Source organism: Cnephaeus nilssonii (assembly GCF_951640355.1).
Source record: "Cnephaeus nilssonii genome assembly, chromosome: X".
Taxonomy (NCBI): Eukaryota; Metazoa; Chordata; class Mammalia; order Chiroptera; family Vespertilionidae; genus Cnephaeus; species Cnephaeus nilssonii.
Window position 1 is genome coordinate 121,784,959 of NC_137071.1, and position 19,786 is coordinate 121,804,744.

Genomic DNA, 19,786 nt, shown 5'->3' on the forward strand with positions numbered 1-19,786 from the left:
GCTTTTCCTTTACTTTTTAAAAAATATTTTTATTGATATCAGAGAGGAAGGGAGAGGGAGAGAGAAATAGAAACATCAATGATGAGAGAGAATCATTGATCGGCTGCCTCCTGCATGCCCCACACTGGGGATCGAGCCCGAAACCCAGGCATGTGCCCTTGACTAGAATCGAACCTGGGACCTTTCAGTCCGCAGGCCGATGCCCTATCCACTGAGCCAAACCAGCTAGGGCAGAGTTTTTCCTTTTCAATGTTATCTCCTGTCCTCCGCAGACAAAGCTTGTATCGCACCTGCGGTGCAGAAGTGAGGTTTGAATGTATACTAGTACTAGTACAGTTGCCACTTTTTTAGCAACTTTTGGAACTCCCGTGCGCAGAGATCATTCCAACAGTTCTGCTACATAGTAGCGTCTCACTTAAAGAAAGTATTTCACGGCTTCTCTCGGGCACATCTGAATGGCCAGCATCGCCCCTCTTGCACAACTCAGGAACAGCCTGATGGAAGCGATGCACGGGGCAAAGTATGGGGAAGGGGCGCGGCGCCACCGAACCTTCCCCCCCCCCCCCAGCCCCCGCCCCAGTCCCCCAGGCACTCCACTCTCCCTGGTCTCCATTACCGCTTGCAGTTTTAAGCAGAAGATGAAACCTGGGCGAAGCCTTGGGTGTGGGGACCTGTGGAGCGGAGCCCGCCCCGCCCCGCCTGTCCTATCCTGTCAGTGCCAGCTGTACCTACTGGGTGGCAGTGGAAACTGACAGAGCTCCACCAGTCTGTCCCAGTCCTGCAAGGAGCGTGCGCGCCGTGAGAAGCGTTTGGCCAATCAGGGCAAAGGAGCGGCCGTGAGTGGCATGCGCTTCCTTCAATCTTTTGAAGTCCTGGCCCCCAGGCCTGCATTCTGACCAATGGTGGCGCGGGGCGGAGCTCGGGCGGGGGCGACGGTCACCTGATCTGCGGCGGCAGCGGTGGCCGAGGCCGTGGAGACTGAAGCTGTGATGGCGGCGACGGTGGCGGCTCCGGTGCGGGCGGGGACGAGCAGGGCCCCAGCGTTTGGCCAAATGAAGTGGCTGCCACTGTTGCTGCTGGTGGCGGCGGCGGCGGCGGCGGCGGAGCAGCAGGTGCCACTGGTGCTGTGGTCGAGCGATCGGTGAGCGGGGTGGTGGGCTGGGGCGGGCTGTGCGGCGCACCGTGGCGGTTGGGGTGCCCTCGCTCGGCTCCTGGGCTGTTCTCGGCGAGAAGCTGCGAGGCCTAGAGGGGACTGTCCCTTGCTTGGCGGCCTACAGCGAATCGGCCGGATCGGATCTCCGGGACCCACACATCAAACTGGGAGCCCGGGGGTTTCGGATCGTAAGCCATGCGCCCCCACCTGACAGCACCTTTTCTGTCCACTGACAGGGACTTGTGGGTTCCTGCGGCCGACACCCATGAGGGCCACATCACCAGCGACATGCAGCTCTCTACTTACTTAGACCCCGCCCTGGAGCTGGGCCCCCGCAACGTGCTGCTGTTCCTGCAGGACAAGGTGCGCCTGTCCCAGCCCTCTGTCCCTCAGTCATCAGGAGGCAGGCAGGCCCCTCCCCCCAGGATAAGGAGACCCATTCCCCAAGGGAAGCTTCAGTGACCTTGTCCCAACTTCAGGGAGGTGTGGCTCCTCTCTTGGGAAGGCCCGTAGGAGAAGGTTCAGTGGGACTACAGTGAGGGCCCAGAAATGGCACCAACTTGACTGGGGGGAGAAAGTGGTCAGAGGCCGGAAGTCTACAGAGTACCATGAACTTGTCTGACCTACTCTATATGCTGGGGATGATTGTTGGCGGATGAGAAGACAGATGCCCAAGGAGGGGAAGTGACTGGCTCAAGGTCACACAGCTAATGGGTGGCCGAGTTGTGATTCTAATGGTAATGATCATAATAGAGAGGGAAAAAATGACCACTTACTGAGTGCTCCATGGGCACTGTGCTAAGCGGATGGCATTGTCTTGGTCTTACTACCAAGGAAACTAAAGCTTGTAGGGGTTCAGTGATTGGCTGGGTTGTGCACACCACAATTGGTTCCAGCCTGAGTCTGTCAGAACCCTCCCTGCGCTCCCCCGCCCCCCCCCAGGCCAGTTTGTGCTCATAACTGGGTTTGTGCTCCCTCCCTTCCAGATCTCTCTGCCCTCCAACCAGGCATTCAGCCCATGAGAAGATTCTAGGGCAGTGTAGGTTTGGCTTTGGGGAAGTTATCGAGCCTCTGCTTGTCCCTTCCTTGTTCGTGGCCTGTATGGTTCATTCCCCTCATGGTCTTGCTCCATCACTCTGTGGGTAGCCTGTGGCGGGCATGCTCTCCTGTAGTCCTTCCAGGAGGCGGTAAATAATGTAGTCAGACTGGAATTCAATTCTAGTTCTACTACTTACCAGCCTTTGGTCTGCGAATGCCGGGTTCTGCATCTGTAAAATTCACATACCACCTCATCAGAGGGCTGTGAGGAGCAATTCTTAAAATCCACGGAACACACCTCCCTGGATCCCTGTCTGATGGCATTCACGCATTTAGCAAATATGAACTGTCTACTATGTGCCAGTTATTAAGTATTGGGGACATAGCAATGAGCAGAATAACCCGAGCCCCTACCCTGAGGAAGCTGATAGTCACGTGAGCATGACAAGTCAACGCTGAGTTCTTATATGCCATAATGTCAGTGCTATTGTGTTTAGAGAAGAAAGAAACAGGCTAGCCCTATTGTGTTGTGCACAAATGCAGCCAATCATTGCCAGAGGGACTGGCAACCCTATTTAAGGGAAAGCTGATCAGGCAAGGCTCACTGAGCAGAGACCTGAATGGAGGTCCCTACAGAGCCGTGTAGCTATCGGGGGAGGGTGTTCCTGGAAGAAGATACAGCATGTGCAAAGGCCCTGGGCAAGACGGAAGAGCTGCTGTCGCTGGAGTATACAGTAGTGAGTGAGAGTAAGGGGGAGGGGATGGTTAGCCAGGTAGCCAGGAGATGAGGAAAAAGGTTGGTTGCAGTTCTAAACGTGACAGGAAGCCTCGGGTGACTTCAAGCAGGAGGTGCCGCGAGGAGGAGGAGAGAGTGGTGGTTTCTGGGCTTCCGAAGGAGAGCCCAGGTGTCCAAACAAGGTCAGGATTCCTGCCCAGGAGGGAGAGGAAGCTGGCCAAGTGTGTATACTAAACAGAAGCTGATTAAGATCGCCTCCGGGCCTGAGGGGGAAAAGCCGGAGAAAGCTGGGCGTTGGGGTGGAAGGGCAGGCGTTGAAGGGCATCTCTAGGTTGGAGAGGAAAAGGGATATGCGTCCGGTTACTGTGGTCTGGAGGCCTCAGAAGACTTCAGTGCTTTCTCCAGCATGTTCGAGATCTTCACCTGTTTCTCCCCTTCCACCAAAACCAGGTGAGGAGGGGGACTTCTCACGCTCCTTTACAAAAGGTGCCATCCATGCCCGGCCAGTGTGGCTCAGTGGTTGAGCATCAACATATGAATCAGGAGGTCATGTTTCGATTGCTGGTCAAGGCACTTGCCCAGGTTGCGGGCTCGAACCCCAATGGGGGGGTGTGCAGGAGGCAGCCGATCGATGATTCTCTCTCTTTTTTTTAATTTCTTTATTGATTTTGGTATCACATAATTGTCCTCATCCCCCCCATTCCCATCCCACACCCCTCCCCACACATGTCCCCACCCCCCTGTTGTCCGTGACCACTGGTTAGGCTTATATGCATGCATACAAGTCCTTTGGTTGATCTCTCCCCCTTACCCCTCCCCTCCCCTACTTTCCCTCTGAGGTTTGACAGTCTGATCGATGCTTCCCTATCTCCGGGTCTGTTTTTGTTCATCAGTTTATGTTGTTCATTATTTCCCCTAGATGCGTGAGATCATGTGATATAAGAAACACACTTATAAGAACCGAAAATGAGACAAGCCATAATGAGATGATTCTCATCATTCATGTTTCTCTCTCCCTCTCCCTTCCTCTGTGAAATGAAAATTATATTAAAAAAAAAAAAGTCCCTTTGGTTCTAGCTGTTGCAACTGGTATGCAGGTTCTCCTTTTTTTTTTTAAACTTCCCTTGAGGGGGGTGGGCATGTAGTAAATGCTTCTAACTGCCCAACCCCTCCCCTAGCTTCCCTCTTCCCTACCCAGTTCCTGTTGCCGAAGGCAGGCAGCTGACTCTTACTCCTGAAGTTACCACAAGTCAGCTGCCCGCACATTTCCTCCCAACCCCATGACTGCCTTCCATGATTTCTCACCCTCACCCTCACCCTGCCAGGAGGGTGCTAGAGAAAAGAAAGAGCCCTAGCCGGTTGGGCTCAGTGGATAGAGTGTCGGCCTGTGGACCAAAGGGTCCCGTGTTCGATTTTGGTCAAGGGCACGTAGTGTGGTTCGCAGCCTACTCCCCGGGTCCAGGTCTGGGCGAGTGTAGGAGGCAACCAATCGATATGTTTCTCACACATCGATGTTTCTCTCTGTCTTTCCCTCTCTCTTCCACTCTCTTTGAAAAAAACACACAAAAAACTCGCCTTAGTTGGTTTGGCTCAGTGGATAGAGCATCAGCCTGCCCACTGAAGGGTCCCAGGTTCGATTCTGGGCAAGGGCACATGCCCCGGTTGCAGGCTCGATCCCCAGTAGGGGGTGTGCAGGAGGCAGCCGATCAGTGATTCTCTCTCATCATTGATGTTTCTATCTCTCTCTCCCTCTCCCTTCCTCTCTGAAATCAATAAAATATATATTTTTAAAAACCTCAATGGAAAAATATCTTCGGTTGAGAATTAAAAATATACATATATATATATCCTATATAATAAAAGCCTAATATGCAAATTGCCCCCTTGGATGGTCATTGGACCTGGAGTTGGACCAGGATAATGGGAGTTGGACTGCTCACTGTGACGTGTGCTGACCACCAGGGGGCAGCACAGAACATGGCCGGTGTTGGTGGTGGTGGTGGGGTGATGGGGATGGAGGTATGGTGAGAATGCAGGGTGTCCGCTGAGCTGGCTTTCACTCCCCCTGCTACCCTCCCCCTGGAGGCCAGGGCTCGCGCGCGCCAGCCCCGGGAAGCTCCTGCACTCAGGTGCCGGGCGCCCATGAGGAGCCTGCCCCACACCTGTGCGGCCTCTTCTGGGTGAGCTGGGCTGCAGCCACTAGGACCACAGGGGCCTGTTGGGTTCCCCATGGGTTCGCACAGGAGCTGGTCTGCGAGGCCAGCTAGGAGAGAGCGCACTGCCAGCCTGGCTTCCGTGAGAGGCCCACACTGTGCCCCGGCCTGTGGCGTCCAGCCGCACTCACCGCATCTTTGTGTGGGGACTTGGGCACCGTGACTCAGGCGGAGGAGGGCGCATGGGGGCCTGGGGGCCCAGGTGCTGCCCAGGGCCCAGGCATCAGCTGGGACCTGCCCTTCCATGCCAGACGCTCGCACTTCGATCGCTGTGGGGAGCGGGCCTAAGCCGGCAGTTGGACATCCCCCAAGGGCTCCCGGACTGTGAGAGGGCACAGGCTGGACTGAGGGACTCCCACCGAGTGCACGAATTTCGTGCACTGGGCCTCTAATATATGAAAGAACCTTCTATCCCCACCCCTCACCCCAAACTTGCCCTTGCTTGCTTTTCTGACCAGACCAAATCTGACCCTAAGTGAGATTTTGCTAGCCCTGCAAATGCACGGGGAAGGGGTCTGCCCCCTGCCCTGGCCCTGGCCACTTCTGAGGCTGTCTTCCATGCTTCCCTACTAGCTGAGCATTGAGGACTTCACGGCATATGGTGGTGTGTTTGGAAACAAGCAGGACAGCACCTTTTCTAACCTGGAGGTAAGAGTCCTCTCCCAGCTGCGGGCATGGGGGCTGTCCCACCCCCCACCCCATAGCACAATAAAGAACTGTTTCCCGAACCTCAGTGTGGGGCGTGCACGAGGCAGCTGATCAGTGATCCTCTCTAATTGATGTTTCTATCTCTCTATCCCTCTCCCTTCCTCTCTCTCTAAAAATAAAACAAACAAAAAACAGCCCTGGCTGGCATGGCTCAGTGACTAGAGTGTCATCCTGCACACCAGAGGGTTGCAGGTTCGATTCCCAGTCAAGGGCATGTACCTTGTTGCAGGTTCAATCCCCACCCCATCAGGGTGTGTGCGGGAAGCAACCAATTGATGGGTCTCTTTCTACATCTCTCTCTCTCTCTCTCTCTCTCTCTCTCTCTCTCCCTCCCTCCCTACTCTCTCCCTTCCACTCTCTCTAAAAATTCAATGGAAAAAAATATCCTCACTCCTCAGATGAGGATTTAAAAAAAAAAGGGTAAAAAAAATATTTAAAACCCTACCTGGTTTGGCTCAATGGATAAAGCATCGGACCATGGACTGAAGGGTCCTGGGTTAGATTCTGGTCAAGGGCACGTACCTTGGTTGCGGGTTCGATCCCTGGCCCACGAGGGAGGCAACCAATCTATGTGTATCTCTCACATCGACGTTTCTCTCTCTGTCTCTCCCCCTCCTTTCCACTCTCTCTAAAAGTCAATGGAAAAATATTCTCGGGTGAAGAGTAACCAAAAAAAAAAAAAAAAAACAACAAAAAAACACACAACCTGTTTCCTTAGGAACCAGAGGTACTGGCTTTGGGGGTAGAAAGGCATGAGTGTCAGGGTCCAGGGGTGCGGGGCATTTTCTTTTTGACCCTGAATGAGAGTCAATCCTGTGGGTGTGGGTGTGGGTGTGGGTGTGGCTTGCAGGGGAGGGCTGCCAGAGCGGTGTGAGGGGCTGGCTCAGGCCAGGTCCCTTTTGCTAACTCACCCTCCACGTCTCCTTTGTCCCCAGAATGCCCTGGACTTGGCCCCCTCCTCTCTTGTGCTTCCTGCTGTTGACTGGTATGCAGTCAGCACTCTGACCACGTACCTGCAGGAGAAGCTGGGGGCCAGCCCCTTGCACGTGGACCTGGCCACCCTTCGGGAGCTAAAGCTCAATGCCAGCCTCCCGGCCCTGCTGCTCATCCGCTTGCCCTACACAGCCAGGTATGGCCCGGCCTCCAGCCACAAGGCTCGGGGCTCTGGTAGCACAACCCAGTCAACGATGACAGTCCTTCCGTTCAGAACCCTGAAGCCCTTCCAGAAGGTGCCCTGTATTGCCAGAAGAGACTGGAAGGGCCTCTGGCCGGGCTGTGATTCACAAGTCAGTGCCCTGCACTGAACTGGGCCTCGCGGGCCTCCAGAGACAAGGTGGACGTAGGCTCTGGTGGTAGGGAGCCAACTCGCCTTGCCAGGACCCGTTCACACAGCAGGTAGCAGGGACATGAGTGGGACCGTGAAGTGGAGGGTGGGGGGAGGGGCAAGGGATTCCAGGCAGGGCCTTGAGGTGAGCAAAGATGTGGAGGGATCCCAGCTGGTGTGGCTCAGTGGTGGAGCGTCAACCTATGAACCAGGAGGTCACAGTTCCATTCCTGGTCAGGGCACATGCCCGGGTTGCGGGCTCAATCCCCAGTGTGGGGATGTCCAGTAGGCAGCTGTTCAATGATTCTCTCTCATCATTGATGTTTCTCTTCCTTCCTCTCTGAAATCAATAAAAGTATATATTTAAAAAAAAAGATATGGAGGGAGGGTGGCTCCCAGAGCCCCAGCTAGAGTGCTAGGTGAATGGGGCTCGTGGGGAAGGATGCTGGCATTGAGTGGAGGACACACTAGGGGTGCGGCTGGGGATGGTGGAGAGCCATTTGGATTGTGGGGCTCTAACGCTCTGTCTTTTCCATAGCTCGGGTCTGATGGCACCACGGGAAGTCCTCACAGGCAATGGTGAGTGGGTCAGGGAGGGGGCACGTTCTCCATCCCTACCCAGCCCTCCCCGCAGAGTGGTCCTCAGCTCCTCGGCTCCTCCTCACCCCCAGCGTGGCTTCCTGCTTCTTGGAGCAACTGGCAGCTGATCAGGGAAATGCTGGCCCTCGGGCCTCATCCGTTGGGCCTGCCTCGTAGAGATTTGGGGATGTCTAGGGGTCCTCTCTGCAGGAGCCTGGGAGCCAGTTTCCACTGAGGCAGCCTGAATCCTTTAGTGTGGGTTTAAGAGACCAGCAGCATTTCAAAAAACACTTCCTAACACTTGTATTCTCCTTTTTTAATACCGTATTTTCCGGCATATAAGACGACTTTTTAACCCAGGAAATCTTATACGCCCAGTCGTCTTATACGCCGGAAAATACGGTACTATCATCTCTCATCCATCAGTATAGCAAAAAACAAACAAACAAACAAAAAAAACAATTACCGTATTTTCCAGCGTATAAGACGACTGGGCGTATAAAATTTTCCTGGGTTAAAAAGTTGTCTTATACTCCGGAAAATACGGTATTTTTGTACTGATTTCAGAGAGTAAGGGAGAGAGAGATAGAAACGTAAGTGATGAGAGCAAATCATTGATCAGCTGCCTCCTGTACGCCCCACACTGGGGATTGAGCCCGCAACCCAGGCACATGCCCTGACGGGGAATCGAACCCTGACCTCCTGGTTCATAGGTCGATGCTCAACCACTGAGCCACACCGGCCAGGCATCACTTGTCTTCTTTTTGCTATAACGGACAGTCAGTCATTCCCATTGGAAAGGTCACTGGAAACCTCCCACTGGGTGGGTTCGAAGTTGCATATATCTTTGTCTTTTCTCATTCCCTTTCGTTAGGCCTGGGCATTAGGGAGCTGACAATGGAGGCCACAGGTGGCCCAGGGGAGGCTGGGGGTGGGCAGGACGAACAGCAGCTGCTGTCAGGGATCCTGAATGGAATCTGAAAACACTATTGAAGGCTGACGGGAGCCGACTGACTCATCAGGGGTCTCAGTGTCCCACCGCAGAGGACATGTTAGTTTCCGGGGGTGGGGTGGGAAGACCTCACAGTGCAGACCCCTGGTGGTCGCCACCTCGGTGAGAGGGTTTCCCTGAGCTCCATCAAGAGGGCACTGATGGGTGTGCAAGGGCACAACCTTGCCTCTGGTGGCTTCTGCCGTGTGAAGGTCAGGCGGTGGGAAGCGTTGCTCTAGGCGTCCACCTGTGACCTGGTTCTCTGCTCTCCCCGTTGCCCCTCAGATGAGGTCATTGGGCAGGTGCTGAGCATGCTCAAGTCGGAAGATGTCCCGTACACAGCGGCCCTCACAGCGGTCCGCCCTTCTAGGGTATGTGCCCTGCCGCAGGGGCTCTGGGGGGTGTGGGCAAAGGCCACGTGGTGCGTGGGCCTGGAGGGGGGTGTGTGGCTCCGATGGCCTCAGTGGGGGCCAGCTTCTCCCCTGAGCCCGCGACAGGGGGGACGGATACGAACCTGCTTACTCCTGCCAGGTGCAGCTTTCCGAACGCCCTGTCAGTCTTACGGGCTGGCAAATGCTCGGACAATTAAGTCCAGATGTTCCCTAATTGGTGGGACTTGGACTATCCCAGAGGTTTAGGGGCCAAGCCGGAGGAAAGGCCTCTGAGTATGACCGGTGGGACCACAGATGGTGGAGAGGGACAGCGAGGACAGGCCACTTGGTCTGGGCCTGCTCCCAGGGCCGTTGAGAGAAGGCTTGTGGGCTGTCTCTGCAGGTGGCCCGCGATGCAGCCATGGTGGCCGGGGGGCTAGGTCGGCAGCTGCTGCAAACAACGCCCAAACAGCCCGTGTCTGTTGTGGTTCACCCCCCTGTGAGTTATAACGATACTGCCCCCCGGATCCTGTTCTGGGCCCAGAACTTCTCAGTGGCTTATAGGGACAGCTGGGAAGACCTGACCGCCAGGACCTTTGAGGCCCCGTCTCTCAACCTGACCGGCTCCTTCTGGAATGACTCCATTGCCAGGTGAGGGCAAAGGACCTGTCACTTGGGGTGGGTATATGTGCTGGTGGTGTGTGTTCACCATGGGAATGCTGCGGGGGGTGGTTTCTATCGGAGGGCCCTTGGAGTGGGGGTTGCTCAGAGTTCTGCTCCCCCATGCCTTCTAGTCCTTGACTGGGACCTTGGCTGTTACTACTCCCCAGTCACCTGGGAACCAGACGCCTCCCCCTTGAGCGGCCTCAAGGCGACTGCACTATGGTGTATACCATGCCCGAGCAAGTTCTGGGGCCCCCATACCTTCCCTGTGCAGTGAGAGAGATCGCCCTCACTCCCAAAACCCAACCTGGGCACCTCAATAACCCCAAGGGGGGTGGGTCTTAAAGGAGGAGGGGCAGTGGGTTCAGGGGAGCCAGAGGAAGGAGCCCTCAGCTGGAGGTGGGGGACCCGGATGCTGGTTCCTGACCTAGAATGTGACAGGGTCTCAGTTTTCCCATCTGTCAAATGGGGGCACTGCCTCTTCAGGTGGCTGCAAGGACCCAGGCAGCTTACGTAGGAGCAGACTTGAGCAATGTGGTCTAAGATGCTCAAGGCCCTTTCCGAGCCTCACTTGCCTCTCACTCTGGTCCTACAGGCTTTCGCTGACCTATGAACAACTCTTTGGTGCCACGGTGACATTTAAGTGAGTCCGAGGGGCGGGGGACGTGTGGGCGGACTGGTGTGGCCCTGGCTTCCTCAGCTCCCTGACACCCCTGTGGTCTCCCCCAGGTTCACTCTGGTGAACCGCTTCTATCCAGTGTCGGCCCGGCACTGGTTTACCATGGAGCGCCTCGAAATCCACAGCAATGGCTCTGTGGCCTACTTCAACGTCTCCCAGATCACAGGGCCCAGCATCTACTCCTTCCACTGCCAGTACGTCAGCAGTCTTAGCAACAAGGGCAGTATCCTTGTGCCCGACACGCAGCCCTTTCTCTGGCAGATGAGTCTTGAGGACTTCCAGGTAGGAAGCAGGGAGGAGCCCAGCCTGGGAGGAGCAGGGTCTGGGTAGAGGGGAGGAAACAGAGGCCTGAAGTCTTTAAAAAATATATTTAAAATAAGAATATATTTTAAAAAAAATATATATATATATATTTAATATATTCTTATTTATTTCATAGAGGAAGGGAGAGAGAGAGAGAGAAACATCAATGATGAGAGAGAATGATGAGAGAGAATCATTGATCGGCTGCCTCCTGCACGCCCCACAATGCGGATCGAGCCCGCAACCTGGGCATGTGCCTTGACCGGGAATCGAACCATGACCTCCTGGTTCATAGATCCATGCTCAACCACTGAGCCACGCCGGGTTGATACCCTTTGGGCTTGGGCTCAGGAACGTAGTTGAGAGCCCTGTCCCCCACGATGCTCCCTTCCCACTAACTTGGGAACCTCAACCCTTACTGGGCCTCCCTCTCCGTGGGGCCACGCGGTCCTTTCTGTCCCCCAGATCCAGGCCTTCAACGTGACAGGCGAGCAGTTCTCCTATGCCACCGACTGTGCGGGCTTCTTCTCCCCGGCCATCTGGATGGGGCTGCTCACCTCCTTGTTCATGCTTTTCATCTTCACCTACGGCCTGCACATGATCCTCAGCCTCAAGACCATGGACCGCTTTGACGACCACAAGGGCCCCACCATCACTTTGACCCAGATTGTGTGACCCTGTGCCCACTGGGGGTTAAGGGTGTGATGGTGTCCACGTTGTCACTTTCTCACTTCAAGGCATGCTGGACCGAAGGACTTCCTTCTCTTCCTACCATAGCATGAACCCCCAACTCCCCTCAGTCTGTTTTGCTCCTCTTCAACCCTGTGAGGGGCTTCCCTGGGGCTGCCCACCCCCCCCACCCCATCTCTATCAACAGGTGTACATATTCTGAGTAGATAGTAGACAAATCTCCCAGGGTTGGTGATTATAAAGGGAGGGGACATGAATTCTAGAGCCTCTCTTTCTTCCCCCCTCTCTCCTTATTTATTTTCATATCTCCACCTTCACCCCTTGCTGTTTATAGTGCTTTTTGTGTAGCCAGTGCTTTATGGGGTTCCCTGCAGCAGCCAGGAGCTGGAGATTCCCTGCGTTGGGGGTGGGTGGGGTGAAAGTACCATTTAACTGTCCTGCTTGGCTAGTGTTGTTTTTGGTGATGTGCTAACAATAAGCAGTACACGGGTTTATTTTTGTGGCCTGGGAAGGAAGGGACCTCCACGGCAGGTGGCCTGGGTGTGCTCACTGGGTTTCTGGCAGGCTCGGTGGGTTTCCTTCCTAATAAAATAAAGATGGGTCACCATGCTTCGGCCTCTTGTCGCTCATTTCTGCACTGGATATGCGGGATGTGCTTGGCTGGGGGCTTCCGGGGAGGCGCCCAGGTGTAGCTATAGCCAAGTGCGGCCCAGGGGGAGGCGGGAAGGGCTGCAGGGGTCCTGGGAGCCCGGGAGATCCAGAGGGTCTTTAGCAAGCTGGACCCCCTAAGTAGCTAGTGTAGGGGGGGGCGCTGCAGTGCACCGGCAGGAAGGGCCAGGGCGGTCAGAGCCTGGGAATGACAGCTGTGACAATGGCAGCCCTCAAGTCCCCCTGGGGCCGCCGGGGCTGCTGCAGGGGTGTGTGCCGGGCCGCGCTGAGCATCCCAAAGGGCGGGGCAGGCGCACCGGCTCCCGCGCACTGATCCCCATCCTCGGTCGCAGCACCGCCACCGGCGGCCCCGCCCGCCCCGCCCCGCTCCCCTCCCCTCGGGGCTCTAGGCGAGCGGAGCCGCCCCGCGGGGCCTGCGCTGGTGCTGAGGCCAGGGCCCTGGCAGCCCTCCCGGGAGGTGAACCAGGGAGGCGGTGGCCCCGGCCGCGCGCGGCGGAGCGCGGGGAGGGACGGACTCTTTGACGCGGCGGAGGGATCGGAGGCGGGGGGGGGGGGGCGGCTGACGCGCCGCCATCTTTGGTCCAGTGCGGCGGCAGCGGCGGCGGCTGTGGTGAAGCAGGAGGAGGAGCCCACGGCGCTGGCACCGAGGCCTGACCATGGATGAAGAATACGATGTGATCGTGCTGGGCACCGGCCTCACCGTAAGTGCGGCCCCGGGCGCCCGGAGCCCCACATCGCCCCATCCTCCCCGCAGTGCTGCCGCCCCCGACCCCATCCTGTCACTGCCATCAGCGGCGCTGCCCACCCCGGCTGGCTCTCTGGTCCCCGAAAAAAAAAAAAACAGCCCCGTGCCCACCCCCACGATGTCGCCTCTACCCACTGCCGTGGCTCCTTCTCTAAGAAATGGCCCCCGTTTTTTCTGCCCCCTCTACTCCCCGGGCCCCGACAGCCGGCCCCTTCTGCCCTCCCCATCCCAGCCTACACCCCCACTCGACCCTATGCTCCCCAGAGCTTCCCGCCCTATACCCCCCCACTCAGCCCTATACCCCCCAGAGCCCCTCGCCCTTCGCCCCGACACCGGCCCGTTCAGCATCCCCTCTCATCTTGCGCTAATCCTGATAAGGATGAAATAGAATGGGTCAGGGGCCCTCGGCCAGGGTGGACCCTCATCTTGCCTTCTCGGCTTTTTATGGGGCCCGGGGACCCAGGGAATGTTCCAGAAGGAGCAGTAGTGGGGGCAGTGGCCACATTCCCGCTACTCCTCCTATCCTCCCCCCCCCCTCCAGTTTCCCATGGATACCTCAGGCTGACTAGTGTCTGCAGCCTTTGTCTTTGGGTTAGTGACAGTGAATGGTGGGGTGTTTATCTCCCCCCTTTCCCTCAGACCCCGTTGGACTGCTCCTCTGAGAGACATTTCCCTGGGTTGCGGTGCAGGAGCCCCTCCCCTGGTGGGAAGACTCCGGGTCAGGGGCCACTTGGAGGACCCAGCAGCCCAGGGTGGGTGGGGTCTGCGATTCCTGGACCATGCTAAGCCTTTCTTCCCTTCCCTTCCGTGGGTCCCTCACCGTCCAGCGGGGGTCTCCTCTGTGGCTCATTGTATCTTATCTGTCTTTTCTTGCAGCTCTCTGTAGAGAGCTGGTGTAGAGAGATGACTTTCTTGGTGTGCTAGACCATCCGTGTGTCTGCTGGATACTCTCCTGCTATGCTCCCATTATTTCTTTCTCTCTTTGCCCCGCAAGGTTATAAAGGAGACTGTGGTCAGATTAAACCATTGCCCCCTAGTTTTAGGCCACTCGGCCAGCAGGGGGTGATGGTGATGGTGATGGTGATGGTGATGGTGATGGTGAAAGGAGCTGTCCATTGGTGCGGAGTCTTTCTAGCTTTGCTGTCCTCTCCCGTTTGGGGTGGGGAACCAGTAAGGGCTGCTGGCAGGGAATGTGGGCAGGTGGCAGTGCAGCAAATGCCATCCCTTCTGCAGGAATGCATCCTGTCGGGCATCATGTCTGTGAATGGGAAGAAGGTGCTGCACATGGACCGGAACCCCTACTATGGGGGCGAGAGCTCCTCCATCACACCCCTGGAGGAGGTGAGGCCGCCTGAGCCCAGGCCCATCCCTTGTTAACCTCTTGCATCGCGTGCTGAAGTAGCTCCTTAGGTTTTCGGGGCAGGAGGGGCGGGGGAGGGAGGGGTGGTCTTAGAGGTGCCTCTCTTTCTCTCCTTCCTGCTTACAGCTGTATAAGCGTTTTCAATTGCTGGAGGGGCCACCTGAGTCGATGGGCCGGGGCCGAGACTGGAATGTTGATCTGATCCCCAAATTCCTCATGGCCAATGGTGAGGGAGACGCAGGACGTATTGCGAGGGGGGGTGATTGGGACAACCAGAGAGGGGTCAGGCTCCAAAGAAGGGCAGCCAGAGCAGCTAGAGCTTCTTCTGAGGGAGCCGTGCTGATACTGTTGCCTTTCCCTCACCACCCTGCAGGGCAGCTGGTAAAGATGCTACTGTATACAGAAGTGACTCGCTACTTGGACTTCAAGGTGGTGGAAGGCAGCTTTGTCTACAAGGGGGGCAAGATCTACAAAGTGCCATCCACTGAGACTGAAGCCTTGGCTTCTAGTGAGTACGGGTCCCCTGAGCCAGAGAATCTTGGGGATGGGGGCAGCCATCGCGAACAGGGCGTCCCTTGCCCAAGGTCACATTCCCCATGCAGTACCAGAAGTCCCTTGCTCTATCTCTTCTCTACCCCCCTGGGCTGTCCCTCACACTGGTTGCCAGGAGGGAAGTCCATGTACACGGGGGATGTGTAGGGGGGGACTCCATGAAAGACTTCAGCCTTTTAAAAAAAATTCAGAGAGAGATAGAAATATCAATGATGAGAGAGAATCATGGATCGGCTGCCTCCTGCACACCCCCCACAGGAGATCAAGCCCACAACCCGGCATGTGCCCTGACTGGGAATCGAACCATGACCTCCTGGTTCATAGGTCGAGATGCTCAGCCACACTGGCCGGGCAAGACTTCAGCTTTTTTTTTTTTTTTTTAAAGTTAAGAGGTTGTTTTTTTTAAAATATATTTTTATTGATTTTTTACAGAGAGGAAGGGAGAGGGATAGAGAGCTAGAAACATCGATGAGAAAGAAACATCGATCAGCTGCCTCTTGCACATCCCCTACTGTGGATGTGCCCGCAACCAATGTACATGCCCTTGACCGGAATCGAACCCGGGACCTTTCAGTCCGCAGACCGACGCTCTATCCACTGAGCCAAACCGGTTTCTGCAAGACTTCAGCTTTTGATAGGGGCTGCACCTGAGCGGTGAAACATCCTCCAGTGTCAGAGCCAGGAGGGCCCTCACAGCCTTTCCAGAGGGGAAACTGAGGCTGAGAAGGGCAGAGGGGTTAATCTAAGGTCACATGGTAGTGAGCAAGATAACTCAGCCGGGAGCTAGGGAACCTGCTTCCTTGGCCTGCCGAGTGGGAAGGAGAGGTTCGTGTTCTGTGGTGTGAAGGCTTTCCTTGCATCGCCTCTGCAGATCTGATGGGGATGTTTGAGAAACGGCGCTTCCGCAAGTTCCTAGTGTTTGTGGCAAACTTTGATGAGAATGATCCGAAGACCTTCGAGGGCGTCGACCCCCAGAGCACCAGCATGCGCGAAGTCTACCGGAAGTTTGACTTGGGCCAGGACGTCATTGACTTCACTGGCCACGCCCTGGCGCTCTACCGCACTGATGAGTGAGGGGAAGCTGTCATGGCACACTGCACCTCACCTGGCCTGAGCCCTGCCCTCCCCACCCCTGCCTACTGCTCCCTCGGTCCACTGTGCACATCTCTTGTCCTCAGTCACACCCTCACCTGTTGCTTTTCCATTCCTTCCCTGGGTTTAACCCATAGGGCCATTGAGGGCGGGGGAATGCTAGCCTGGTGCCTGGGTGGGGGTGAGCTGAGGGTTCTGCTGTTGGAGCCTCTTCTTCTGACCCTGCCCCCCCCCTTCCGCCCCCAGCTACTTGGACCAGCCTTGTCTCGAGACCATCAACCGCATCAAGTTGTACAGCGAGTCCCTGGCCCGGTATGGCAAGAGCCCATATTTATACCCACTCTATGGCCTTGGAGAGCTGCCTCAGGGCTTTGCAAGGTGAGAGCATAGCTTCTTTCAGTTGGCAGTCCTGAACAGGACTGAGGCTAAGAATGGGAATGGCCCCGTGAGCATTTTCATAGCATCCTGTACTTTGCCCTCTTGGTCTCCATTTACTTTGCATCTTCCTTGGGTGCCAGGGTGCCGCAGCAATGTGCTGAAGTGCAGAGGTGAAGGGGCAGGCCACTGCAGGCGGGGCTTGCTTGGCTCCTGGCCTGTCAGGTAGTGGGGGGACTGGGCCGGGGTCCTTGGAACCTTGAGTCAGGGCTTGTCCAGAGCCCTTAGTTTTGTTCCTCAGACCACTTCCGTGAGGAGCTATGCCCTCATGCCACCCTTACACTAGCCCTTTACAGGATATTCTGGATGACAGATCTGGGTAGAACCATTGGGTCTCCTGAGCTCTGCCTGCTTGGGGCAGCCTTCTCTGTACCCCAGGGCTGGTGGGGGGAGGGTGCAGGGGCACTGGTCCCTGTTTCTTTTGGGTGGGTACTTCACCATCACTCTCCCCACCATAGATTGAGTGCCATCTATGGGGGGACATATATGCTGAACAAACCTGTGGATGACATCATCATGGAGAATGGCAAGGTGGTGGGTGTGAAGTCTGAGGGAGAGGTAAGCCTTCCCTGTGGTGCAGTCATGACGGTGTGGGTGGAATTTGTTCTTCTCCTTAGAGGTTCTCTTCCCAGGGACCCCGGCTCTGCTGGGTTTGCTGCTGCTCAGCTCTGAGGGCTTTGGGTTGGGCACTGGAGCTCCAGGAGTCTACATAGCCATTCCTGTTGGCAAGAGGTATCTCTCCAGGCCCATGTGCTGTGTCAGTGGTCTAGGGAGTGTTCCTGATCAGTGTCAGCAAAGGGGGTCGCCCAGCTCGGCGTACTTCCCTGAGATGCAGGATGAAGCTGGTTGCTACATACAGGAGGGGCAGTGGCTACAGCTCCGAGGAGTGCCCTGCCTGCCGGAGCTGCCAGCCCTAGCTGTGGGCCCATCTCCATGACCACCTAGGGGAGTGTTGGATAGGGACAAGGCCTTTTGGTGCGTTCACAGGTGGCCCGATGCAAGCAGCTGATCTGTGATCCCAGCTACATTCCAGACCGTGTGCGGAAGGCTGGCCAGGTTATCCGAATCATCTGTATCCTCAGCCACCCCATCAAGAACACCAACGATGCCAACTCCTGCCAAATCATCATCCCCCAGAACCAGGTCAACAGGAAGTCAGGTGGGCTAAGCTCCATGTGACTTCCTCCAGGGTGTTGTCTTTGGGGTGACTCTGCCTGTCCTCATAAGCCTAGGGGCTCTGCCTGATCCCTCCATGGAAGAATAGGGACCCGCATCACAGTCCCCATAACATGGGGCCCTAGGGATTGGGTGGCTTGGACTCTCCCCCTTCATGAAGGTGGCAGCTTGGATGCTGCCTGCTGTGTGGAGCTGGGGAGGGTCAGGCAGGCCCAAATTGAGCCAACCCCCGGGAGCCCTTTGTGTGCCCACGTTAATGGAGCGCTTCCTGCGGACAGACATCTACGTGTGCATGATCTCCTACGCACACAACGTGGCTGCTCAGGGCAAGTACATCGCCATTGCCAGCACCACGGTGGAGACCTCGGAGCCCGAAAAGGAGGTTGAGCCAGCCCTGGAGCTACTGGAGCCCATTGACCAGAAGTGAGGGGCTTGGTGGGGGCGGGGGGGGGGGGAGGAAATGGAGCCAAGGAGCTGGGGGACTAGGGGACGGGTACCATGGAGGGCAAGGCTGGTTGTGAGACCTGTCCCCTCCCCTCCATCTGCCCTTCAGGTTTGTGGCCATCAGTGACTTGTATGAGCCCATCGACGATGGTTCTGAGAGCCAGGTGAGCAGTCTGTCCTGGCCCCAGCCCCTGGCTGCTTGCCCAGGGCCCCTACCCAACTCACCCTGGGCCCTGGCTCTGGCTGTTTTCAGGTGTTCTGTTCCTGCTCCTATGATGCCACCACACACTTTGAGACAACCTGCAATGACATCAAAGACATCTACAAGCGTATGGCAGGCTCCGCCTTTGACTTTGAGAACATGAAGCGCAAACAGAACGATGTCTTTGGAGAAGCTGACCAGTGATTGCTGACCCTCCCCCAGCCCCAGATGCCCCTCCCCTGTTCTCCTCCAGGGCTCGGGAGATGGGCATGGCTGGGCACCCCTGTTTCCAGCATCCTCTGCTTCCCCCACCACATTCCTGTCACCCACCTCATTGATTCACTGACCAAATCCTTAATCTTAGTGATGGTTTGGGAGATGGGCGGGGGGTTGGCTAGTATCCTCTTTCTTGGCCCTTCCTTATCCTGGGAAAAGAGGGTTCCTCTCCTTGTCTGTGTTTCTTCCCCCTACCCCGAATTCTTCTGCTCTGTATGGGAAGAACACGGAGGAAAAGCTGACTTCTGCCCCCACTGCTCCTACTCCCACTGTAGTGGCCTTTGGAGATGCCCCCTGCCTCCCCCCACCACCTCTTGTGTGTTGGAGAGAAGGGGCCCTCCCAGCACAAAGTTTCATCCTTCGTCCCTCCCCACCCTGTTAATTTATTCTAATTTATTAACTTCTGCCGACCCTGTCTGAGAAGAGAGTTCTGGACCCCTCCCTTGCAGTCTTGGTGCGGCCTAGGGCTGTGGAGCAGCCCCCCCCCCCCCCTACCTGGGCGGCCTGGGACGGGGAAGGGCTTGGGTGTGGCCCCATTGGAGGTTGATCTTGCTGTTTTTGTTCCTTTGTGTCTTTGTATTTGTGTCCTTTGGTACTGAGAGAAATGTGAGCAAAGCAGAAGGAGGTGGGAAAACGGATCTAGACCCCCCCCCCCCCAGTGTGCCCTGCCCCCACCCTTTCCCTTAGTGGTGGGAAACCCTTATCTTTCAAAGTGGATGTGTGCCCTTCCCCAACCTCTAGTGTATTTCACAGAAAACAAAACCTCCCAATAAAACTGTGTGGAAACCTGAGCCCAGATCCTTAGCGTTATTTCCCCCAAACTGGGCACTGGTTAGGGCCTCAGCTTTCCTGGGATGTCATGCTGTCCCTGTGAGTTTGGGGCTCTGGCTTAGGTTGGCCCCAGATGGCCACAAACAGGTCACTTTCTTCATCAGGGAATTAAAAGAGCTCCTGAACTGAAAGGGCCTGTGCAGAGGAAACGGGTCCCACAAACCTTCCCTGGGGGTCAGTGTGAAAGGAACCGGGAGAGGGGTCTGGCCTGAGGTGGGGTTGAAGCAGAGGAGCAGGGTCCTTGCCTCCAAGTCAAGGAGGAGGAGGCAGACGGGACCCAGGTCTGGGGAAGTGGGGGATTGGGGCCCAGTCTTGGGTGCCGGTCAAACTGGTGGAAGCAGGGGAAATGGGCTGCCTCAGGAAAGAGGGCGGCAAGGGGGAGTCTGGCCTTGGGCCGGATCATCAGAGAAGTGGGGTTCTCAAGAGGGCTGGGGGTGGTGCTCAGCCTTGGGATAAACAGGAGGAAGTAGGACCGGGAAACCCAGCCTTGGGCCTGGGGTTAACGTCGAGGAATGGACGGGGAACCGAGGGAGTGTGCGCGCGGGGGCGGGGGTGG

The 19,786-nt window shown here is 56.4% G+C and overlaps 2 protein-coding genes across 3 annotated transcripts; both read left to right on the forward strand.

The window, feature by feature from the left end:
• The first annotated feature begins 939 nt into the window (after positions 1–939).
• ATP6AP1 (ATPase H+ transporting accessory protein 1) lies at positions 940–12,057 on the forward strand. Its single transcript, XM_079764895.1, has 10 exons — positions 940–1,141; positions 1,390–1,516; positions 5,714–5,788; positions 6,784–6,977; positions 7,711–7,751; positions 9,028–9,113; positions 9,517–9,764; positions 10,372–10,419; positions 10,506–10,737; positions 11,224–12,057. The coding sequence occupies exons 1-10, from the start codon at positions 990–992 to the stop codon at positions 11,431–11,433; spliced, it is 1,413 nt and encodes a 470-aa protein (XP_079621021.1). The 5' UTR covers positions 940–989; the 3' UTR covers positions 11,434–12,057.
• Positions 12,058–12,681: 624 nt separating this feature from the next.
• Positions 12,682–19,190, forward strand: GDI1 (GDP dissociation inhibitor 1). 2 transcript variants are annotated; one of them, XM_079764393.1, is made up of 11 exons: positions 12,682–12,818; positions 14,096–14,203; positions 14,349–14,448; positions 14,596–14,730; positions 15,646–15,844; positions 16,113–16,244; positions 16,760–16,859; positions 17,289–17,460; positions 17,756–17,900; positions 18,031–18,085; positions 18,175–19,190. In XM_079764393.1, the coding sequence occupies exons 1-11, from the start codon at positions 12,774–12,776 to the stop codon at positions 18,325–18,327; spliced, it is 1,344 nt and encodes a 447-aa protein (XP_079620519.1). In that variant the 5' UTR covers positions 12,682–12,773; the 3' UTR covers positions 18,328–19,190. The 2 variants fall into 2 exon arrangements, with proteins under 2 accessions (XP_079620519.1, XP_079620520.1); XM_079764394.1 differs by lacking the exon at positions 14,349–14,448 and having other exon boundaries at positions 12,683–12,818.
• The last annotated feature ends 596 nt before the right edge of the window (positions 19,191–19,786 follow it).